Source organism: Macaca mulatta, chromosome 14 (assembly GCF_049350105.2).
Source record: "Macaca mulatta isolate MMU2019108-1 chromosome 14, T2T-MMU8v2.0, whole genome shotgun sequence".
Classification (NCBI taxonomy): domain Eukaryota; kingdom Metazoa; phylum Chordata; class Mammalia; order Primates; family Cercopithecidae; genus Macaca; species Macaca mulatta.
In genome coordinates this window covers 70,643,647-70,668,998 of record NC_133419.1, presented here as the reverse complement: position 1 = coordinate 70,668,998, position 25,352 = coordinate 70,643,647, and the positions used below count along the sequence as shown (strand labels likewise).

The window sequence follows — 25,352 nt, the reverse complement described above, 5'->3', positions numbered from 1 at the left end:
TTGAACTCATACTATCACTATTGCAGCTGTGATTGAAGTCTAGATGGTCTAAAGAAATTTCAAGCACTCAGGTGGGCACACAGAAATTCCCAGGTGATTCTACGTTAGCTGGTGCTTTGGTGGAATTAAAAATCTTATCAACTCCAGACTCTGGAACCATTGATAAATATATATGGTCTGCAGGACTGACTGCTCAGCTTCCTCTCCTGCAGTTATCCTAGCCTGGTTGGCTGGTATTTAGCAGTTTGATTTACCTGTCTCATGGAGGGGACTCTCAGGCATGTCCCAGTATGAATGAGACTCAAAGCCTGTTGGTCTACAGGCTTGCAGACACACTCTCCCACCTCCACTCAAATATCCTGTCTTGGTTTGAACTCTGACCACCATATACCCCAGTGGCATTTTCATTCACATCAGGCTAGATATACCTGAGTTTATTGACAGGATCATTTCGTGGTCCATAGGTAGAGATGATAAGTCTATCAGTAAAATTTCCTTCATTAGATTTTTTTCTTTTTTCTGGGCTTTTATCCTTATGTGAGTAATTATTAAGTCATAGTGAGGGAGATTATGCCTGAAGCACCTTTCCCATTTCACCAGCTAGGTCAATTGTTTCATTGTATATCTGAAGTTATTTTATTCCATGGTGCACAGTACCATTCTGTGATCGTAAGGCAATATTCCTGACTCACGGACAATAAAGCTGTCATTACTACTGCACCCAGATAGTTACTTCAAGTAAATGGTTAGGTTATTTCTTTCACTTAATCTATTAAATAAAACTTTTATTTTATAATAAAATAAAAAGTGAGTGAGTGCTTTACTCTTTTAGTCATCTTAGATTTTTTTTTTAAATCTCAAACCTGTTCATCTAATCCTCTACTAAGCCATTAACATGGCTAGAGCAATTCATTATTCTGCTAAATGTTCCAAGTGTGGTAGATTATTATTTCACTTACAAATATCTTCGTGAAATAAAATGTTTCAGACAACAAAGAGTATAAGCATAAAGAAGAGAGTAAGATTGCCCAGAATTCAGGAAGAGTGACTTTCAAAATACAAGCAAGTGTTTCTTTCATATCCTGTCTGTACATAATAACTTCCCTGAACTTCTCAAAGTTCAGGAAGCTGCACAGAGTATGCCCATAAAAGCTCTAGGTAAGTTGTACCAATTAGCAATAGCAAGTACATTATTACAATATTTTCCATTTTTTATGAAGCTTTTATCTAAGCAGGCATTCTGTATTCTCAGTATAGAATATTTGTATTATATGTAGCTACACACCTACACTATAATATAACTTCGGATCATCAGATGACTAATCAAAATGTTTCTACTACTAGATATAGTAAGTTACCTCAGTCTTACATTTGAAATTATGATTATTATTATGCTATAGATTTTTCTTTTTTTTGAGACAGATATCACTCTGTCACCCAGGCTGGAATTCAGTGGCAACATCACAGCTCATCAATGCATTGATTTCTCAGGCACAGGTTATCCTCCCACCTCAGCCTCCCTACTCAAATAGCTGGAACCACAGGTACACACCACCACACTTGGCTAATTTTTGTATTTTTTGTAGAGATGAAGTTTCACCATGTTGCCCAGGTTGGTCTTGAACTCCTGGGCCCGAGCGATCATCCTGCTTTGGCCTCCCAAAGTTCTGGGATTGCAGGCATGTGCCACCACGCCTGGCCTACTATAGACTTAAAGCAGAGATAAAAATAGCTGACTAATGCAAAGTGTATAATCTATAAAATAGATCATGTATGAACAATTATCTAAATAGGGCAAAGTTATAACACAATGCAGTAAAGAACAGTTTTTTTTCTTTTGAACATACGATGTTGAGTAAATATTTATATGAAGCAAAATGAATCACGATTCTAATCTCAAACCCCTGAAAATAAAAGTCAAGTCTAGATTTAGTTTATATCTACACGTGAAAGGTAAAATGATAAAGCTATAAGTGAAAATGTGGAGGATTTATTTATGACTTTGGAATAAGCAAATGAATCATGAATCAAATACAAAAACATAAACGTTGGGAAAAAGATAAAAAAATTGGACTGTAAAGAAAATAAGAATTTTTGCTTATCTAAAAATGCTATTCAGTGAAAAGGAAATAATGTACACTGTACATATAGTTTAGGTAGAATATATAGATACATTAAATTGTATTAAATCTATAGGTCAGTTCATAGATAATACACATTTTGTGTGTGTGTGTGTGTGTGTGTGTGTGTGTGTGTGTGTGTAGTGTCTTAAATCCATGTGCTTGGTAAATATTTCCATGTATTTAGGTCCTTTTTTAGTGTGTGGTATTTTTGAACAGACAGATTCTACACATAGATTGTAGGTTATTATCTAAGATGTTACTATTTTAGCTATTGGAAATATACTTTAAAATCTGATTTGCATTTTATTGATAATATATTAAAATATAATTTATTTTGTACATTGACCTTTTATCCTAGTAACTTGATGAACTCAGTCAGTTTCAGGAGAATGTTTGTAGATGCCTTGATATTTTCCATGTAGGCAATCATATTATCTGCAAATAGAGATGACTAGATCTCCCATTCCAATCTGAATGGATTTTATTCATTTTTCTATCCTCGTTGCATATGTTAGGTTTTCAATTATGACATAGTATTGGAGTGGTAAGAATAAACATCCTTATGCTGTTCTTAATCGTAGAGAACAAACATTGTCTTTTACCATTAAATATGATGTTAACTGTAAGTGTTCCTATATGCCCTTTACATTTTGAAGTGCCTATTTAACTCTTATTTTTCTTATGATTAAATGTGTATTTTTAAATTTTTTATCAAGACTGCCATTGATTTGTTTCATTTTTTTGCATCTATTGATATGATTATGTAAGTGCTTCCTTTGTTAATTTTCTTAATATGTTGGATTACACTAATGGAATTTCAATTCAATAAGCCTTGCACTCCTAGAATAAATTGTACTGTTTTGATGCTAATTGTATAACAAGTTCTGAATATTTAACTTCCCTGTAGACAAAAAATATTATCCACATAGGTTGTTAACTATAAACACAGGTGAACTTAATAAGTTGAAGAAGAGTAAATTTAATAGAGAAAAAAGAAACAATGTAATGTTAGAATGAAAAGACTGGTAATGGGAAGTAAGGAAAAGAGGAAATCAAAGACAGACTCTTTCAAAACCTTTGCTGTAGTGAAAAGAGTGAGATAGTTCTCTAAATTTCTTTTGGTTTCAATAGATGACATTTTTCAAGACTGAACATACTTATCTGTTTAGGGAAGGGACAGATAGAGAGGGATACTTGAAGCTACACAACAGAAGAAAAATGATGGATCCCTAATCGTGAAGTAATTGATAAAGAGAGAAGAAGAAAAAAATGCTTAACAATGGCTGTGTACCACAAAGGGACAAAATGAAGAAGGCCAGATATTTGCAGAATAGATTTTAAAAGATGAGTAGAAAGGAAAACAGATGTGATCAGTTTTGAAGCCTATTTGTGGAGAAATTGCTTAGACATAATCTAGAAGGGGGAAAAAAAACAATAAAAAGTAAGGAAGAAAAAGCTATCTCTTAATTATAGTGAATATTGAGTGTGTAAGGTATATATTGTTCTGGGACACACAGTCATCAGTTTCTTACACAGTCCTATGAGTTTAATCCTAGAACTAACAAATGAAAACATTACCTGATGGTTGAGGTTAAGGAATTGGTTCATCCTTAGTTACAACCTTAAGTGTAATTCATTACAGATTATGTAACATCATGTTTCAGCTGACACACCAGGTCCTGCATCTAAGAGTAAAGAAGAAAACGCTAAGTAAATCAAAACAATATTGCACACAATTAATCGATTCAATGGCAAAGGAATATATCACAATAAATTTGGGGTTATAAAACTAACATTATATTTGAAGTATTACCCGAAATTCTCTGAAACTCATCACCTAGAGATCTTGAGCAGAATACTTTGATGGTAGAGTTGCATAAATGGTCACTTCAAAGTTTCACAAATATTGCCAAAGAGAGGGTGCAAAGTGGTGTCAAAAATGGAACAAAGTAGAGAATGATGCATTCGCAAATTGGACTAAATCGTATTAATAAATGTGATTTTAAAAACCTTGCAAAGTGCTATGATGATTTCAAATAATTTTAGTGGTAATAATAGTGGTATTAATGGTAATAGTAGTAGTTGTAAGCTATATGAGTTGCAGCTGTCGTATCATTATATTTGCAAACATAAAAGGTACTATTTTGTTTCCTTACATTGTAAACCTTGCCATAGGCCAGAAAGTTGACCAAATGACTGTCTTCTGCATTTCCAGTTTACAAATTCTCCATTTCTCAGATATTTTTCCCACACTTCAAATGATCCTATGATTTGATATTTCCTGGTTCCTATTCCTTGGAAACAGCTTCTTGCTATGTGCTTTTAAGCAATAGATATCTTTCTGACACAAGGTAAGGTTGAGTTTCAGAAAGGTAATGACCTCTCTAGGGGCAAGGTCAGGATCATCATCCTGGGATCAGCTCAGACTTTAAGAAAATCCAGGAAGATAAACAGTTAAGGGCAGATGATGAAAGACACTTAGTTATTCATTCATATCTTTCCAAATCCAAAATCTGGTAGGAAAGAGCTGTTTAATCCATTGTCTTCACGTTTCAACTAGCTGTCTATTTATCTGGGTGAGTTTGTTCTCCTTGCTTTGGGACCTGTTTATTGCTAAGAGTTTCTCATTGTAGTAAATTTTAAGAGGAAGTGGGAGGATTATTGAGTCAGATTAACTTTATCCTGTACCTCTCAACAACAAACCTTTCTTTGGTATGGCCATCTTCTTTCTCTTCTCCCCTGCCCACAGGCAGTGTCTTGGTTTGTTTTATAAACAATATGAGAGATGAACTAGATTCATGTCATTTAAAGATGGAAGAGATGCAAAGGTAGTTTAGTACCATATTATTAATTGCATGTGGAGGAAATGTAATGGACACACTCTGGTTAATTAGTAGCAACAACAGGGTATGAATAAGGTTTCCAGCATCCCCTTCCAAATTTTATATACAAAGTAGTTACATACACATTGATTGGCTTATTAAAATTTTTTTAAAAAAAGATAATTTGTGGTTTGAAAAGTATGCATGGAGGGATGGGTCTGTGTGTCTCTGTGAAGTTTGAGCAGAGGAGTTTCAAAATGTCAAGAGAACTTCAAAGATAGGAGCATCCTATTGTTTTTGGTAGCTTTGTTGTCTGGTCCTACTGCCACATTGATCACAGCTCATGTTCCATCTCCTGAAATTCAAATTTCTCTGTATCAGAGACATTAACACCTTGTGTTTTTGTCTTTTGTCTTATACTTCACTCCACCTCCATTTAAGAAATCCTCTTATTTCTTTCTCCTTCTCTTTCCTTCTAAGCCCAGGAATGAACATTTTCTGATCTGATTATTATAGAAATCTAAATTGCACAAAATGCATACCTTTGCTGTTACAGAAGAAATTTTTAACATAAACTCTTTTTTAAAAATGGTGTGCATGTACGTACTTTTCCCATCTACTTAAAAAAAGGTGTGCATGTACGTACCTTTCCCATCTACTTAGTAAAACCTTAAAGGAGGATATGATTATTCCTCAGATGAAATGACCAAATTAGTTTAAATTAGTAGAGTGTATTGACTCCATCGAGGTCTGTACATGATTGGGACGTCAGTTTTCTATTGTGACAGTGATCATTTGTTCCACTTACATGAATATACAGTCTAAGAGATCTAACTAAGAAAAGCCATTAAGCTTTAGGAAATTCATCTTCTAGTGGCACTTTCTTACTTTTATCAACTCTTTATTCAAAAAAATGTTCTCATTTCTCTATCTGGTTTTACATTCCCTCAAGAAGCCGGTAGTATGTCTTCCTCCTCAGAGAAGTTTATCACAGGCTCTGACAAGCACTAGCTAGCAGACATTGAATAGTTACTCTTTTCCATGAAATTTGTGCTGAGAATTTCATATATAATCTTATTTAGTTCTCCCAATAATTTAGTGGGATAAGTAATATTATCCCCCCTCCATTTATAGTAAGATAAATAGTAGAACCTGCATTAGATGATATTTTATATTTCTAAATTTATATTGCATCATTTAACATACTATACTACATAGAATAAAATTAATTTGATGAATGCATTATCATATATTACAGTGAACCTGGAGCTAATGTTTACTCTATCCTTACATCACCAGGCAATGTAAACATAATTATATAGGATGTATTATCTTTGTAGCTCCTGTAGGCTCTGCCTTTAACAACTTGTTCCACTTCAACAACACATATTTATGTTTATCCACAATCACTTTTAGGCAATCTACCACTCTTCACCTGACATCATTTTATATGGGCATCAAGGGAAATTTCTTTTTATAAAATTTCTAATTGGTTTAATCTATATCTCTTTGTTTCCTTGGACACAGCCTACTGATATGTGTGGCTACAGAAGATTGTATAACAAGATTTCCTTCTCTTCATTAACTATTAAGACATTTTATATTTTATTACATTGGGGGCTTTCTAGTTATGTTCACATATGTATTCATACAAACTATGAACCATTCAATTTTTTTCTATTATTTTACAGAAGCAATCACCTCTCTTTTCTTTCAAAGAAAAAAATGTATAAAAATGTGATTCAGAGTGATGCTTCTCATTCAGTCAATATATTTGGCTATGACACAATCATAAGGAAGATAAAATTAAACTGTTGTGTGATTTTAAGCTTGTAAAAAGTTAATGAAAAGGAAAAAAAGAGAGAGGATGTAAGGTTGTTTTAAGCTTTAAGTAGAGGGTTACCAAAGAAATAGAGCAGGCACATTGTTCGAAGATCAGAAGGTGGGTGCACGTGAAGGTAAACAATATATTCAAAGGTGTCAGAAATTATTTTCACTGACAACAGGTATTGATAAAGTAAAAAAGGCACATAGATTGAGCCCCATTATAAACAACAGAACTCCATCCTTTTACATCTGAGACATATTAATATTATCAAAAAATTTAAGTTATAGGGATTATACAACAGGCAAGGATTTGTGGCCTGTTTCCTATCCCAACTTATGGTTTCTTTTAATCCAATTGACCTCTTATCTATCTTCTCAATTTTCTGTCTCCTCTAAGATCTGTGACTTCTTACATCTCCTTCCATCTCATTCTGCTTACACATCAACTTTGAAAACTCACGGGCCAGGTTTAACTCCGTGAGTCAAATATGCCCAGCCACTACTTGTAAAAGAATAGCATGTACTTATCACTTTGAAGAACCTGAATAATTGGCCTGCACATAGGTAATTCAAGCAATATTTATTGGAAGAACAAGCCTCTCACTTCCCCATGTGGAGGCAATTCCTAAGATGTGATGGGAAGAATTGTACTCCCTAAACTAAAGAAAATGGAAAAGACTGGGAAAAGCATGCACTATCGGAAGATTCTGAACTTTCAACTAAGACAGGGATATGGATTGAGGATTTGTGTTATGACTTCAAGTGTCACAGAGGAATTCCACCTAATCCAAGATGTGTCTGGAGTTTGGAGATGAATATGGACAAAAAAGTTAATGTTGCCGTTTATGAGACCACTTGAGAAGACACTGAAGACTAGCATAATCAATGCTCTTAGAATTATAGCTTCCATTTCTACAATTTCTAGGTGATCAACACTGAGTCATATTCCTCATTCACAAATACAAACACTAGCTTTGGGAAAGGCCAAGAGCTCCATTCTGAAATAAACCTAAATTTATACCCAAAGATTCAGTCACATGATCACATTTCCATCCACGTCTTTCGTGTTCTGAGAGGAAATGTGAGGAAAGTGTTTCTCCTTCCCATTCGTAATTTTTCTCTGAATCTGTGTCAGAATTAGTGGTGAGTAAAAGATTTACCAGACTCATGGGATCCACCAACATGTCATATTTGAACCCAAAGACAGTGACCCTGATTGGGATCCCTGGACTAGAGCATGTGCAATTTTGGATTGGGTTTGCCTTCTTTGGCGTGTGCCTGGTGGCCCTGCTGGGGAACAGCTTTTTGCTAATCATTATCTCTATAGAACACAGTCTACACAAACACTTGTACATCTTTCTGGCAGTATTGGCAGCCACTGACCTAGGTCTCTGTGTAGCCATTGCTCCTAAGATGTTGGCCATCTTCTGGTTTGATTCTTATTCCATGGCTTTTGATGCCTGCCTCACCCAACTCTTCTTCATTCATGCCTTGCAGGGCATGGAATCTGGCATCCTGTTGGTGATGGCCTTGATCGCTATGTGGCCATCTGTGATCCATTGAGGCACACATCCATCCTCACACCTTTCTATTTCGGGTGGTGCTGATGGTGGCAATCCGCACAACAATGCTTGTTGGAATTCTACCCATTCTACTCAAACGGCTGCAACTTTTCCACTCTGTGGTTATTGCCCATTCTTACTGTGAACACATGGCTGTAGTCAAGCTGGCTAAAGAAGATGTCCATATTAACAAATCATTTGGGCTCTTTGTGGCTTTTGCAATTCTAGGTTTTGACGTGATCTTTGTCTTCATCTCCTACTTTCTAATTTTTCAGACTATTTTTCGTCTTCCCCAAAAAGAGGCACGACTCAAAGCATTTAACACTTGTACAGCTCATATTATTGTCTTTCTGGAGTTTTATATCCTTGCTTTTTTTCCTTCTTCAGCCATCGTTTTGGTCATGTATCAGTCTATGCCCACATTCTCTTGTCTGCCGTCTATCTGCTTGTGCCCCCTGCCCTTAACCCCATTGTCTATGGAATGAAGACCATGGAGATTCACATGTGGGTTGCTCAGATTCTCATTATAAAGCCAGACACCCAGAAATGATCCAGCAAGTGATGTGTCAGAGGAAAAACATGCATTTACCTATTTAAACTTAAGTTTAAGCTGAAAATTCCTTGTATTATGTGTGGCTATTTTGGTGAGATATTTACATTACAATGATCTCCCCTAAAGAACATATATTCCTTCAACAAGAGCAGTGAAAACATGAGATAAATCTGGAGAGAGAGATATATATATATAAATAAAATACAATTCCTGGCCGTGCGCGGTGGCTCAAGCCTGTAATCCTTTGGGAGGCCGAGACATGCGGATCACGAGGTCAGGACATTGAGATCATCCTATCCTGGCTAACATGGTGAAACCCCGTCTCTACTAAAAAATACAAAAACAAACAAACAAACAAAAAACTGGCCGGGCGAGGTGGCGGGCGCCTGTAGTCCCAGCTACTCGGGGGGCTGAGACAGGAGAATGGCGTAAACCTGGGAGGCGCAGCTTGCAGTGAGCTGAGATCCGGTCACTGCACTCCAGCCTGGGCAACAGAGCGAGACTCTGTCTCAAAAAAAAAAAAAAAAAAAAAGAAAGAAAAGAAAAAAACACAATTCCTAACATCCCTCCATTCCTTCTCCCTTAATCTTTTATTTTTGGCTTTTTTTCTTCCCTTTTCTTTACTTTTTTTCTTCCTTCATATAAACATATCCGTTGTCCAAGCTGCAGTTTACTCTTTGGATGTACAGCAATGACAAGGATATATTTCATGATTTCAAAGGTTCACAGTATACTGATGCTTAAAAATATTGAGCAGACTGGATGTGGTGGCTCATACCTGTAATCCCAGCACTTTGGGATGCCGAGGCTGGCAGATCACGAGGTCAGGAGTTTGAGACCAGCCTCACCAACATGGTGAAGCCCTGTTTCTACTAAAAACACAAAAGTTAGCTGGGCGTGGTGGCGGATGCCTGTAATCCCAGCTACTCGGAAGGCTGAGGCAGGAGAATCACTTGAACCCAGAAAGGCGGAGGTTACAGTGAGCCGAGATAGCGCCACTGCACACCAACCTGGGCAACAGAGCTAGATTCCGTCTCAAAAAAAAAAAAAAAGTAAATATAATTTAATGTTATCTAGGCTATCATAAGATAAAAACAATGGATTTAGTTTCACATGTGAGAAGCAACTAATCTAGATTTTAGAAGGAATGAAAGAAGGCCTCATAAAGGAAATCATGGCATATGTGATATTTGAATAATAAATTTTACTTCAGCCAATGAAATGCTATTTGCCATAATTTTAATTCAGTCTTAAAGCACTTAGTATCATTATGACTCTTGTAAATGTGAGAAGATATGTGCAGGTGTGTGTGAATCTGACATCCTTGAGCACCCAAGTTATGAAAAGCAAGCTCATCTCTGATCAGTGATCAAAATATACAAATCATCCTGCAGAAGGAGATTATGTATCAATATAGCGATCTTCTATTATTTAGTTTTACTTAACTGCACAAATATAGTTCTTTTGTTGTATAAGCAACAATTCAACTTTTCAGAGTTGTCATTTAATGGCATAGTTCATAATGTCCTTGAAAAGTGCCCATTCTCTGTTTATGTAGTGTTACAACTCATGATGCACTTATATTTTTGCTAAAATATCATTAGGAGATACTTTGAAAAGTTTTGAAGTGTAATATATTAGATTGATAAAACACTGTGATGAAGGACATGTTAACAGTGTCTTTTCTCCTAGTATCCTCACAGCTTGAAAGGACTTACAAATTAGTGAAAAAAAGTCAAGACATTGAAATTCAACTACATATTCCTTAGTCTCCTTTTCGTGTCAGACTTCCCTTTCCAGGGCCTCTAGGGCTTGATAGCATATACACCACCACAACTACCACCACGTGAGCATCAATAATCTTAGTAAATTTGTCTCTCCTCTTACTGGAGTGGTTTGTCTCCCTCTTTGTGATAGTCTTGTCAATCACTTATACTGTTATTTAGAGTAGAGAATTAATATCAAAAGGTATCTTATGATAGTCTCAATCTACAAATGGGAGCTTATAGCAAAGGGCATCTTAATAAGAGTTCTCAGAAAATCAAATCAAGCCAAGAACTTTAGTGTAAGTGGTATGTTTTGGAACTGATCCAAGGAAAAAGAAAACATGTAGGAGAGGGAGCAAGTAAGACAGTGAAGGGAAAAAAAAAACAATAAAATGTACAAAACTAAACAAGTTATTGCTGTTAATTATCAGTCTTCTTGCATGCTAGCAGTCCTTGAAAAAATTGTAAAAAGCACACCTACAAGTTGTTCCAATTAATGGCTAGAAATATGGGGTGTTTAATCCATTGATCTCTATCCCTTGTTCAGTCAAAACTCCATAACTCCTGAAATATTGCATTCCCAATATTTGTCACACGTTTCATTCATGGACAGACTATGCTTCCCAAGCAAGAGGAAGGTCTTAGACAAAGTCATGACAACCCACTGTTGTGAATAGGAACTGTCTACAGGCAACTTTTGGAGCACTGTGAAGGTATATGGGGAATCTTTTAAAATGCAGCTAAAACTGAAAACAATGTTTTCTGAAGAAAATTGGCAAGAGAAGCCATATTTTCCTGCTTCTTCAAGGAAGAAGAAAATGACAGGATCATCAAGAAAATGACAGGATCTAGGACACTGCTGGATGAATCATGGACTGTGTTCTAGGGAAATAATCCCCATTCCCTATGAAATTAGTTTTGTAAGAGAAATAATATATTGGCATCAGATATTAAGCAGTCTAAGATTTATGGTAGGTATTTGAAAATAAAATGCCAGCTGTTTAGAATAATAATAGGAAACACCAGCTTTCCAAAATGCGGAGACCTTGCAGCTCACCTGGTTGAGTGGGAAGCTGAGTTTGGTTACAGGTTTTTTGTTTTCCTGCTGAAAGGTAGAGGATATCCTTAGATTTCCAGGGAGATGATATCCTTATTCATATAATCCTGTCTGCCTTTACCAGAAGTACTGAGAAATATTGGATCAAATTCTCATTCTAGACTAAAATATATTTATAATAAAATTGTTTTGTATACTTTGTGAATTTAGGATTCCGTCTATAGACTTTTAGCAGAAAGATACATGATGAATACACTAAAGGAGTTAATTCTCCAAACAATATAAAGTAGTGCGCTTTAAGCAAAAAATGGAATATACTAGTGGAGAACATTTTCAGCTCTCCTACCCCACCTGCCCTAGATCCAAAGAAGATATGAGATCTGTTTATGTATTTATCCATTTGTCTATTTGTTCATTTTACTTTAACTCAATACTTGTAATGTATCCATAGTATGGAAGCTGTAGGCTTGACTTTTGATTCGATTATTAGCTGAATGTTATAAAAAGATTAATAAAAATGTTTAAATTACCTGAACCTAATTTTCCTCATGTTTGAATGGAGACAGAAACAATTACCTTAAAGCAGGATTGTATGGACATAACATAAACTAACAGACACACGCACACACACATACACACACAGAACACGAAGAATTTTTGGAAGTGAGGGGCATGTTTACTACCTTCATTGTGATGATGGTATCACAGATATATGCAAATGTCCAAACTCATCAAAATGTATATATTAAATATGTGCAAATTTTTATATGAATTATACTGCAATGAAACTTTAAAAATTCATTTTAATCCTAGCCTATAAAAATAAAGTGCTTAAAATGATGTTTGTTATCTGGTTGTTACATAAACTTGATTGCATAGTTGCTTTATATTTCCTATAGGTTATATGTGTAAGTGTGCTTTTGTGGTAACAGGTGTTCTTTCAAATCCATATTAGCACTTCATTAAGGACCTCTTGTAAAGCCTGTCTAGTTGAAATATATTTCATCACCAGATGCCAACGTGGTTATAATTATTTCTAGTAGATGGGAATGTGAACTGATAAATGAATGGTTGTTGGGAGTATTTAATTAGAAAAAATATCTGAAGCTCTTTAGTTTAATGAGATCCCATTTGTCAATTTTGGCTTTTGCTGCCGTTGCTTTTGGTGTTTTAGACATGAAGTCTTTGCCCATGCCTATGTCCTGAATGGTACTACCTAAGTTTTCTTCTAGGGTTTTTATGGTATTAGGTCTAACATTTAAGTCTCTAATCCATCTTGAATTAATTTTCGTATAAGGAGTAAGGAAAGGATCCAGTTTCAGCTTTCTACTTATGGCTAGCCAATTTTCCCAGGACCATTTATTATACACCATGGAATACTATGCAGCCATAAAAAAGGATGAGTTTGTGTCCTTTGTAGGGACATGGATGCAGCTGGAAACCATCATTCTTAGCAAACTATCACAAGAACAGAAAACCAAACACCGCATGTTCTCACTCATAGGTGGGAACTGAACAATGAGATCACTTGGACTTGGGAAGGGGACCATCACACACCGGGGCCTATCATGGGGAGGGGGGAAGGGGGAGGGATTGCATTGGGAGTTATACCTGATGTAAATGATGAGTTGATGGGTGCTGACAAGTTGATGGGTGCAGCACACCAACATGGCACAAGTATACATATGTAACAAACCTGCACGTTATGCACATGTACCCTAGAACTTAAAGTATAAAAAAAAAAAAAAAAAAAAAAAAAAAGACGGGATAAATACCAAAAAAAAAAAAAAAAGGAAAAAAAAAAAAGAAAAAATATCTGAGCACGTATTTTCTCTTTGTGTCTTACAGTTTCAACCTGTGTCCAATCTACCTTTGATTTTGGAAAAGTATCTGGATTGGATTAAGAATTGTTTCAAAATAGAGCAAGAGGCAGCAGAAAAGCTGTTTTTTTTAAAATTATGTGAGAAAATTGCTGTTTGTGTAGAACAAGGAATATTGTCTTGGAAAGTAAGCAATGCCTGATGGTGTGTCCTGGATGTCAAGCATCCCTAAAAGTCTCTCTCTATTCAAGCCAAAGTGTATTGAAACTTTTAGATATACTAAATTAATTCACAAAATTTACAGTAGATCAATAATATGCAAGCTATGGGAACCCAGAAAAATATTCATTGGTGAGCAGTGGTAGAGATGGTTGGAGGCATAGTATTGAACCCTAGAGGGGAGGTATGAATTAAAGAATTATTTATGATGAAAGAGAGAGGAAGTTGAGTGACAAACTGCACTTTTTCTTTTTTTAATGGAGTCTTGCTCTGTCACCCAGGCTGGAGTGCAGTGGTGCCATCTCGGCTCACAGCAACCATCGCCTCCTGGGTTCAAACGATTCTTCTGCCTCAACCTCCCAAGTAGCTGGGATTATAGGCACATGCCACCATGCCTGGCTAATTTTTGTATTTTTAGTAAAGACAGGGTTTTACCATATTGGTCAGGCTGGTCTTGAACTCCCGACCTCGTGATCCACCTGCCTCGGCCTCCCAAAGTGCTGGGATTACAGGCATGAGTCACCACACCTGGCCAAACTGTACTTTCCAACCGAGCTATAACTGTATCTATCATTTCACAGGCTCTTCTACTATATGGCTCTCCCACTCCTCTCAAGAATCCACCCTTCTCTTTATTTTTCCATTAAAGTTGAGAGGTGCAACTGCTATGAATACAAAGCCAGGTTGGACAGTTCTTAGAAGAGTCCATAACTTATATCTGTTTCTATTATCATGCCATCATCTTGAGAGATTCCAAGTGAGAACGACACAGTGGAGTTCAGGCAATGTACAGATTGTTGTGAAAAAAAAAATCATAAATTGCTATGAAAAGCTGCCACTAAGTCTGAATGTGTCATATTACATGCAATATTTACATGTAAGAAAAAAATGTTATCAGTTTAATCCTGAAGTAACAGAAGTTTAAAACACGCAGCATTGGCTTTGAGAGTGGGTAGCGGGCAGACACTTGATGGGCACAACAAAGCTGTTAATGAAGACCTTAAATAGAGAGACAAAATTGTTATTGTGTACCAGACAATAAAGGATTCAGTGCTTTGTGATGGAACAATAAACAAAACTCTCGCCTTTGTGAAAGTAGGAAAAAAATACACACACACACACACACACACAGATATACACATGCACACATAAACCAACGGATTCCCAATGGATTTGATGAAGATTTCCAGGGACAATTCTGATAAGATGTGTATAGAAAAATATGACTTTTAAAACCCAGTGTTTAATTTTTAAGTAGAATTCATACAATTCATAAATACTACAGGGATTTGTGAGTTTGAACACAATATCTTTTGTCATTCAATTTTTCTGCACCTATCATCGATTCTTAAAGTAGGACATAGACTTTGGATAAAAGCTTGCATTTTTAAGACTACTTGTTAGTCAGCAGCACTGTCAGGTTAAACTGAAAAGGACAGAAACAGCTAACATGAGAAGAATCCTTGGTATATAATACTGTATTGTTAACTGTAAATGCTCTTCTATGTAGTAGATCTCTAGGACTTATTCATCTTACCCTTCGACTAATACCTCCCCATTTCACTCTCTCTCCATCCTCTGGCAACCACCATTCTACTCTCTGCTTCTACATGTTTGGCTCCATTAGATTTCTCATTTAAGTGACATCATGTAGCATTTGTTCTTCTGTGTCTGAATTATTTCACTTAGCATAATGTCCTCCAGGTTCATACACGTTGTCAGAAATGGAAGAATTCAACTCTTTTTTGAGGGCTGAATAATATTTTATAAACCACATTTTTTATCTATTTATAGACATATAAAAAATTTATTTATTGACATATAAAAATGAAAAAATAGAAATTGCAGAAATAAACCAACATATCTAGGATTTTCTTATTTATTTTAATTCATACATAATATGTGTACATATTTATGAGATACATATGGTAATCTGACACATGAATACAATATGCAACGATTAAATCAGCATATTGAGTTAGTTCATCACCTTGAACATTCGTCATTTCTTTGTGTTGGGAACATTTTAAAACTTCTAGCTATTTTGAAATACACTATAAAATGTTGTTAACTATAGTCACTCAACTATGCTATCAAACACCAGTGTTTATTCCTTCTATTTAACTGTATGTTTGTACCCACTAAACAACTTCTCTTCATCTCCATCTCCCCCTTTCTATCCTCTACTAGCCACCATTTTACTCTCTGACAAAAGTGCCAAAAACATACAATGGGGAAAGGACAGTTTCTTCAATAAATGGTGTTGGTAACACTGGATATTCACATGCAGAACTAAATTGGTCCCTCATCTCACCCTCCCTCAGTACCTGCAAGAGATTCATTCCGGGAACTACTGTGGATACCAAAATCTGTGTATACCCAAGTCCCTCAGTAGGCCCTACCAATCCACAGGATTTGCATCTTGAAAATACTACATTTTTGATGCACTTATCATTGTGGATATGGAACCTGCTGATATGGAGGCCTGACTGTATCTATTGAAAACTAAATGTGTGCATAAGTGGAGGCATGCTGTTCAAATCTGTGTTGTTCAAGGGTCAACTGTATACCATGTTTTTAATCCAATTATCCCTCAATGAACAGTTAAGTTGCTTCCATGTCTTGGCTATTCTGACTAATGCTGCAATGAACAATAGAGTGTAGATGTCTCTTCAAGATAATGACTTTATTTCCTTTGGGTATATACCCAGTAGTGGGACTGCTGGGTCACAGGGGAGTTTTATTTTTAATTTTTTTGAGAAACCCTCAGGTTTTTTAATAATGGCTATACCAGTTTACATTCCCTTTTCTGCATATCCTTGCCAATATTCGTTATATTTCACTTTTTGATAATAGCCATTCTAACTTTTGATTTGCATTTCCCTGAAGTTAGTGACATTGGGCAATTTTTCATATACTTGTTCACTATTTGTCTTCTTTGGAGAAATGTCAATTCAGTTACTTGGTCCATTTCTTTTAAGGGAGGTTATTTGTGTTTTTCTTCTGTTGTACTACATAAATTCCTTATGTAGTTTCGATATTGACCTTATGTCAGATATATGATTTACAAATATTTTCCCCCATTCCTTGGGTTGTGTTTTCATTTGTTAATTGTTTCCTTTGCTGTGCAGAAGCTTTTCTTTTCTTTTCTTCCTTTTTTATTTTTATTTTTCTGATGGAATTTCACTCTTGTTTCCAAGGCCGGAGTACAATTCCTTGGTCTCGGCTCACTGCAGTCTCCTCCTCCCAGGTTCAAGCGATTCTCCTGCCTCAGTGTCCCACGTAGCTGGAATTTCAGGCACCTGCCACTGTGCCCGGCTAATTACTTTTGTTTTTAGTAGAGACGGGGTTTCACCATGTTAGCCGGGCTGGTCTCGAACTCCTGACCTCAGGTGATCCGCCCGCCTCAGACTCCCAAAGTGCTGGGATTACAGGTGTGAGCCACCATGCCCGGCCACGCTGTGCAGAAGCTTTTTATATTGTCTTCTTATAATGCAATAATAAAGAGGATAGGAAGAAACTTTTGGACATGGTAAATATTCTTATGGTATAGATTTGGGGTGGTTTAATGGATATATACTTATCTCCAAATTAATCAGGTTGTATACATTAAATATGCACAGCTTTTTGTTTGTCAATCATACCTCCATAATATGGTTAAAAATATCGCTTGCTTTTGGATGGATACAGATTAAATTTTATTTTATATTCTTACATGCAGCAAAAATTAGTAATTCTATTCCTTATTCTTCATTCTGTTAATACTTCCACTTCCAAGGCCTAATTATATGTTTTGTAAAGCCCTTTTGCCACTGTGCATGACAATTATATGGCTTTTTATTCGTAATCCCTAGGATAAAATAGTTTACAATAACATATCTATTCAAAGTGAAAGTTGGGTTTGTCAGTTTGCTACTTGCTCTTCCATGTTAGGGTCAACCAAGATATTTATCTGGACATGTATGGAAATGTAATAATTAAACTACGTGATATTATTATTTATTTTTAGAAAGGAAAGAAAAAGTAAAGGATCCTTGAAGTGTGGCCAACCTATAGACTTAGAATGGTGAGTGGAAAACTTGCCACTTCTTTTAAAAATAATCATGAATCAGACTGCAGATCCTAGATCCCGAAGGATAAAGCCAAGAACCACAGAAAAACAGAATTATCTTTGTGAAGCAGAAGGGGGCCTTAATTTGAAAGCTGGCACCATGTGCCTACCTATATTTTAGTATGCTATGTACCAGTAATTATCAGATTGCATCTTTATCCCTCTTTTGAAATGTAAGTGTTTTCCCCATCAATATATTGACATTGTATGTTGACAGTGTTGGGGGAAGATGACTTGTCTGTTTAGTTAAAAACGATTCAGGAAAGAGGAACCATGTTCCAGGAACTAACACACCCATGAAGCCTCACCTACATCTGACTATAATTTGCATGATGAAATTCTAGACAAATGTCATAATGGCATGAGACCTAGAAGTTTGAGGGAGCTATGAGTTATGTTGCATATGAAAGTAATATGAATTGTTGTAAGCAAAGAGCAAAATATGACAGGTTGAATTACACAAGACGGTCATTACAATATCTTTCAAACTATGTAGTATTCTACAGTTTAACAATCAGGAAGTGAATCTATTTCCCAGCCTCTGAAATTTGAACAGATCCTTTGACTGCCTTGAGCAGTGGATAACTTTTGGATGTAGATTGTATCTGATCCGGTAGCTTCTGGTTTTCATTTATTAAAGCCCTGAAATACTGTGTGAGAAGACCTGGCTAATTTAATGGAGATAGAGAGCCCACAGGGAACAGCACTAAGGCACAGTGAAGAAGCCATCCTGGTTGTCTATCCTGCTGAACACTCATGGGACTCAAGCTCCAGCCCCTTTCTGTCATGCAGCCATTTGAGGGACATCAGGTGCGAACAGTAAGCTGAGTCCAGTGAACCTCAAACTCTACATTTTGGGATTGGTTTTAATTCAGCAAAAGACCACTATAATAATGGAGAAGAGGAATCATACTTTAGGTAATACATTGGACCACTGAAGGTGAAAGGATATATCCTAAATTGTTTTCAGAAATGAAGTTGAGGAGATTTCACTGAAAAGGATTCTCAATGGAGAGGAATGTCAGCTGGGACAACAAAATGCGTCTTTCTTCCTTCCCTCTCAAATCTCTCTCCTTTCTTCTCTCCCTGCCTGTATCCATTTATTTTATTCTTCTCTCTTCTTATTCATCTTATTTTTTTTTTAAGTGGATTGGCTGAAGGTTTAAATGTATGCATTGTTTTATGATCCCTGTTGTCTCATCAGAGAGGCTATTTGAAATGGGACTTACTTATTCAACAAATATTTATTAAACTTACATATAATGAAAATTCTAGATTCTTTGAAAATAAGAATAAATAAAATGCTCATTTTAGTGTAGAAAATGATCATCCTAAAAAGGCAATTTTCATACTGTGTGACATGTTTTGTGACTATGAAAAGACTGGGTGGCACTGGAGACCACTGAAAAGGAAACTGATACAGAGTGGAGAAAAAATAGGGGGTGAGATCAAGGAAGGCTGGCAGAAGGAAGTATTGCATAAGATGTGTTCAAAAAGTTGAATAAGGGAATGTGGAAGCAGCACTCTGAGATGGATCTTAATTTATCTGAGAAAATTTATGTCTCTGAAAACTGGCAGATAAACTGTGAGAAGATTAACAGTGGTTTTTGCGTATCTATTAATAAAATTGAATTTTTGCATCCAGTATATGCACACATACACATTCTTTTGAATGTATGCATATTTCAGATAAGGTGTATGAATGTCATAAATATAAGTATGATAGCATTAGAAAGTGAGAGAGACAAGTAGAGAGATAGAATAAGCTAGCTATTTATAGACAAAATGATTGGAAGTATGTATTTGAAAGAAGTGTGTATATTTGTATATGTTTGTGTAAATAAATATCTGTGTGTATGTTTATTAATAACATGGGTGTGATTTACATATATCTGTCTCTTGTTTTACAAGTTGGTATTTAATAAAAACCCTGGAACACAACCTAGGCAATACTATCCTGGGCATAGAAATGGGGAAAGATTTCATGACATTGATAACGAAAGCAATCACAACAAAAGCAAAAATTGACAAAAGGGATCTATTTAAACTCAAGAGCTCTGCACAGCAAAAGAAACTGTGAACAGAATAAACAGACAACCTACAGAATGGGGGAAATTATTTGCAAACTATGCATCTGACAAAGGTCTAATATCCAGCATCTTCAGGAACTTAAATTCACAAGAAAAAAACAAACGACCTGATTGAAAAGGCGGCAAAGGACATAAACAGACATGATTCAAAAGAAGGCATCCATGTGGCCAAAAGCAGGTAGAAAAAGTCTCAATATCACTGATCATCAGGGAAATACGAATTAAAATCACAATGAGATACCATCTCACACTAGTCAGAATGGCAATTATTAAAAAGTCAAAAAATAATGAATCCTGGCCAAGTTCTGGATAAAAGGGAACACTTACACGCTGTTGGCGGGAGTGCAAGCTAGTCCAACCATTGTGGAAAGCAGTATTGCAATCCCTCAAAGAGCTAAAAGCAGAACTACCATTCAACCCAGCAATCCTATTACCGGGTATATACGCAAAGGAATAAAATTACGCTACCATAAAGACATGTGTACGTGAATGTTCATCATTAGCACTATTTACAATAGCACAGACATGGAATCAACCTAACTGCCCACTAATGGTAGATTGGATAAAGAAAATGTGGTATATATATACCATGGAATACTATGCAGTCGTAAAACAGAATGAGATCATGTTTTTTTGTGGGAACATGTATGGAACTGGAGGCTGTTATTCTTAGCAAACTAATGCAGGAAGAGAAAACTAAATACCACATGTCCTCACTTAAAAGTGGGATTTAATGATAAGAGCTTATGAACACAAAGAAGGGAACAACAAACACTGGGGTCTATTTGAGGGTAGGTGGTGGGAGGAGGGAGAGGGACTGAAAAGATAGCTATTGGGATACTGGTACTAGTACCTGGGTAATGAAGTAGTCTGTAAGAAAATGTGGCACATATACACCATGGAATACTATGCAGCCATAAAAATGGATGAGTTTGTGTCCTTTGCAGGGACATGGATGCAGCAGGAAACCATCATTCTCAGCAAACTATCACAAGAACAGAAAACCAAACACCGCATGTTCTCACTCATAGGTGAGAACTGAACAATGAGATCACTTGGACTCGGGAAGGGGAACATCACACACCAAGGCCTATCATGGGGAGGGGAGAGCGGGGAGGGATTGCATTGGGAGTTATACCTAATGTAAATGACGAGTTGATGGGTGCTGACGAGTTGATGGGTGCAGCACACCAACATGGCACAAGTATACATATGTGACAAACCTGCACATTATGCACATGTACCCTAGAACTTAAAGTATAATAATAATTAAAAAAAAAAAAAAACTCCCATGACATGTGTTTTCCTGTGTAACAAACCATCGCATGTACCCCTGAAATAAAAGTTTAAAACACAGCTTTTTAAAGTTTCTTTTAATTTATAAAATGTCTACCTCACCGGTCTAATCTATTATATATTACTAAGATGAGCATTTTCTTTGAAAATTCTTTAGACAACGACAAGAAGCTCATTATTCATTTATATGTTCATGGATATTTATGTATATTTATTTCAGTTAGGATAATTTTCCATCATATATTATTTTGTGTTGGCAAAATAGCTAAAATCTAAATACAGAAGAAAAAATATAGAAGTATAAATATTTGTATAATTATTTCTGCCCATACATCATGAGAGTATGTGCCTAAACTGCATTTTAATCTCATTTGAAAATCTGTTTTTGATTTATGTTATGTGTTGTAATTAGGTAAATAATGAAATTATCAATAAAATATTATCCTATTTTATCACTTGCATAAGCATCTGTGGAGGGTTCTGGCTATGGAGGTTTTATAACTGCATCCTGATAGAAAGACCATGTCTCAGGCCGGGTGCGGTGACTCACGCCTGTAATCCCAGCACTTTAGGAGGCCGAGGCGGGCAGATTATGAGGTCAGGAGATCGAGACCATCCTGGCTAACACGGTAAAACCCCGTCTCTACTAAAGAATACAAAAAATTAGCCGGGCGTAGTGGCGAGCGCCTATAGTCCCAGCTACTTGGGAAACTGAGGCAGGAGAATGGCGTGAACCCAGGAGGCGGAGGTTGCAGTGAGCAGAGATTGCGCCATTGCACTCCAGCCCGGGGAACAGAGCAAGACTCCGTCTCAAAAAAAAAAAAAAAAAAAAAAAAAAAGACCATGTCTCAGTTATATAATCATTCTAACTGACTAAGTTTTTCCCTTGCCTTGGTTATTCCTTTCCCATGAAGCCCCAAACCTGGCAGGAATTATCTCTACCTTCAACCTAACTTGACTTCCAGCTTAACATCACCAGGTGTCCTGTCCACCAAAGGTATACATTTTAGTCTCCATAACAGTGAAGGATCCGCAGTACCCACTCCTGCATTTGTTTGGTCCTGGCCCCATAAATCAAGGGGTTAACCATGGGAGGCACCAGGAAGTAAAGATTGTCAATGATGATCTGCATATGGGGAGCCATATGGTAGCCTAAAATCTGGGCCAGAACCGAGAAGACAACAGGAGAATAAAAGAGACTAATGACACAAAGATGGCAGCCACATGTACTGAGAGCTTTGCCCCGTGCATCCCAAGATGGTATCTGAAAGACAGCATGAAGGATTAGTCCATATGACAGAATGATAAAAAACAGATAAAATCCCACAGATGCTACAATAACCATGAGTCCATAGACAATGTGGTCAGAGATATCTTCACAGGCTATCTGCACCACAGTCATATATGCACAGTAGGAGTAAGCGATTATGGGGGTTTGGAAGCTTTGCAGTCTTTTTGCCAGAATGGGGGCTGGGGTCAGCACTGCCACTGCCCTTGCCAGGATAGCCAGTGCCATCTTCACAAGCATGTTGTTACCAAGGATGGTTGTATATCTTAGAGGGTACCAGATAGCCGCAAATCTGTCAAAAGCCATGGCTAGGAGAATCCCACACTCCATGACATAGAAGGAAGGAATGAAAAACATCCGTGTGAGGCAGCCATTGAAACTGATTTCCTTGGCATTCATCCAGAAGGTAGCCAGCATACGGGGCACTGTGACACTGACAAGGCACAGGTCAACAATTGACAGCATGGCCAGGAGAAGAAACATGGGCTCATGAAGACTCTTCTCTATCCAGGTGATACATAAGATGGTGACATTGCCAATGACTGTAATGAGAAACACCAAGAAAAAAAGCACAGAGAACCAGCCATGGAAAGATTCAAGGCCAGGAATTCCAGCCAGGATAAATATCGAGGGCTGAGGAATGGAATTGTTGCAAGAGGACATCCCTAACCTGAGCTCCTCAACGTCTGATTCCTAGGGAAAAACAAACAAACAAGGAATGTTTTGGAATCATTGATCATTTGCACCTATAAAATGATGGTCCTTACAGTAGTTTATGGTGGTGACACTCACGATTATTTTGTGTAAACTAATGATCAAACGAATGTTTCAGCTACTTGGGATGGAGAGAGGAATGATCCTTGGCTATGTCTTCTGCAAAAAGGACATGCAGTCTCAGAGATAAATTTTCAATAAGGATATATCAACTCAAGTTTTTTAGATTCTCCTGTAGCTCTGATTCTATTTAACATTCAAGTTTCACAATTCTCTAGGAATTTTTTCTAGGTATCAGTCCACTGCAGGACAATGTTTTCAACATTACAGACAGGGAGTAAGGACATGAACAAGCCAGAAAGCATAGTTTTCACTCAAGACAAGGAAGCTAAATTTAATCCTACCCAGTTTTATCATACCCAATTAATTGTCCCCAGTTTCTGGGATTGGAGTTGGTGCTTTGGTACTCATCCTGGAACATTTAGTTACAAATTGTTGATTTTGACAAAGGAAACCTAGAAAGTCTGCTGATCTTATGCCTAGGAAGCATGAGGGTAATCTAGAGGAATAACAGATGTTTCGGATGACAAATGTGGAATTCAAAATCACCTCACTAGATTATAACTTAGTTAATACTAAGTTTCCAGATATCTCAAATAAAGCCAGGTTTGAGAGTGGGTATAGATAAAGTTAATTAATAGTTTTCTTTACATATTTGTATCTGTGTGTTTTTATAAGGGGAGTATAGTTTGGGGGTTAATGGTAACACAGTTTTCTATAGAAATAAGAATTTATTGTATTTGTTAAATATTTTAACTTATGTAACTATTCTAAATAGATACACATATTTACAAATTATTTGTAAAATAAATAAACCAAATTATGGCTTTCATAGATCAAAGAGTATACTCACCGTATTAAAAGTTGAAACCAAACAAATATATAATAAATACAAAAATATGTCTATAGAAATAAGACATTTTGTTGATAATATGATTATAATTAAATTTCGCTGTTAAGTTTTAGACTTCAGATTTTGTTAGAAACATTCCAACTCTATAAACAACAATAACAGAAAAAAAAATTTTCAATAAAAACTTAAAGAATAAAAAAGTGTACCACAAAGTTGCTTCAAAAATAAAAGTATAGAAATGTTAATATTGTGTTGACTATTTTGCTTTAGTTAATGAACTTGAATTATTAGTGTTTTTATTTATATCTGTATCAATTGAATTCTAAATTCTAATTTAGTATATTCACAATTTTTAATGCCAATTCATCATTTTTAAGTTTCTTCTAACTAATTATATATTTTTATTTTGGCCATAGTGTTACTCTTTAAAACAAAATTTAAGATGCTTAAGGTTAGATTATATAAACTTTGAGTGGAGCTTTTTAAAATTAATTTACTCTAAATTTGTAAGATCCTCAAATAGGGTAGCATATTTTTAAAAACACTACTGAGCATTTCATCATCAATTTAGTTATTCAATATAAGTTTTAATATGCCAACTCCATTTGGTAAAAGGCACACCATAGCTTAGTGATAGGTCTCCTGGAAGGTAACTTGCTGTAGTGAAAATACCAAGGTATTTGAGATAATACATGTCTGGGATAGAATCTCAGCCCTGCCACTTATTCTATGTGATTTGGCTAAGGTATTTAATGCTTTCAGACTCATTTTTTAAAATCTCAACAAAATGGGATGAGGCATATATTGCAAAGTTGGTAGTGAAGATTAAGTCTGTCATTAAATTCCAATATTGTATAAATACATATATATTCATAGCATAATTCTTTGAATGTTTATTGCCCTAGAAATGCATTTTTTTTACTTTTCTATGAAGTACAAAATTAAAAGAAATGTGGAAAAAATAATTTTCATTTTGTTTTGTTTGGTTTTTAGAAAGAACTTTGACTAGGAAAGTGGATCGTCTTAAACTGATATCATAAGAAGAAATATTTGACGATTCTGGTCATTTTGTCTTCAAATATTTTTAGATTCTTTATGTGTTAAAGGGAAAACAACTATATATATGTATGTGTGTGTGTGTGTGTGTGTGTGTATGTGTATGTGTGTGTATATATATATATATATATATCT

At 36.0% G+C, this 25,352-nt stretch overlaps 1 protein-coding gene and 1 pseudogene across 1 annotated transcript; one reads left to right on the top strand and one right to left on the bottom strand.

Annotated features, from left to right (window-relative positions):
• Nucleotides 1-7,939: 7,939 nt before the first annotated feature.
• On the top strand, nt 7,940-8,884 carry LOC100425062 (olfactory receptor 52A1-like; annotated as a pseudogene).
• Nucleotides 8,885-22,252: 13,368 nt separating this feature from the next.
• On the bottom strand, nt 22,253-23,197 carry LOC106993373 (olfactory receptor 52K1-like). The gene has a single exon (XM_015115104.2). It carries the CDS (start codon nt 23,195-23,197, stop codon nt 22,253-22,255), a length of 945 nt encoding a protein of 314 aa, XP_014970590.2.
• Between the last annotated feature and the right edge of the window lie 2,155 nt (nt 23,198-25,352).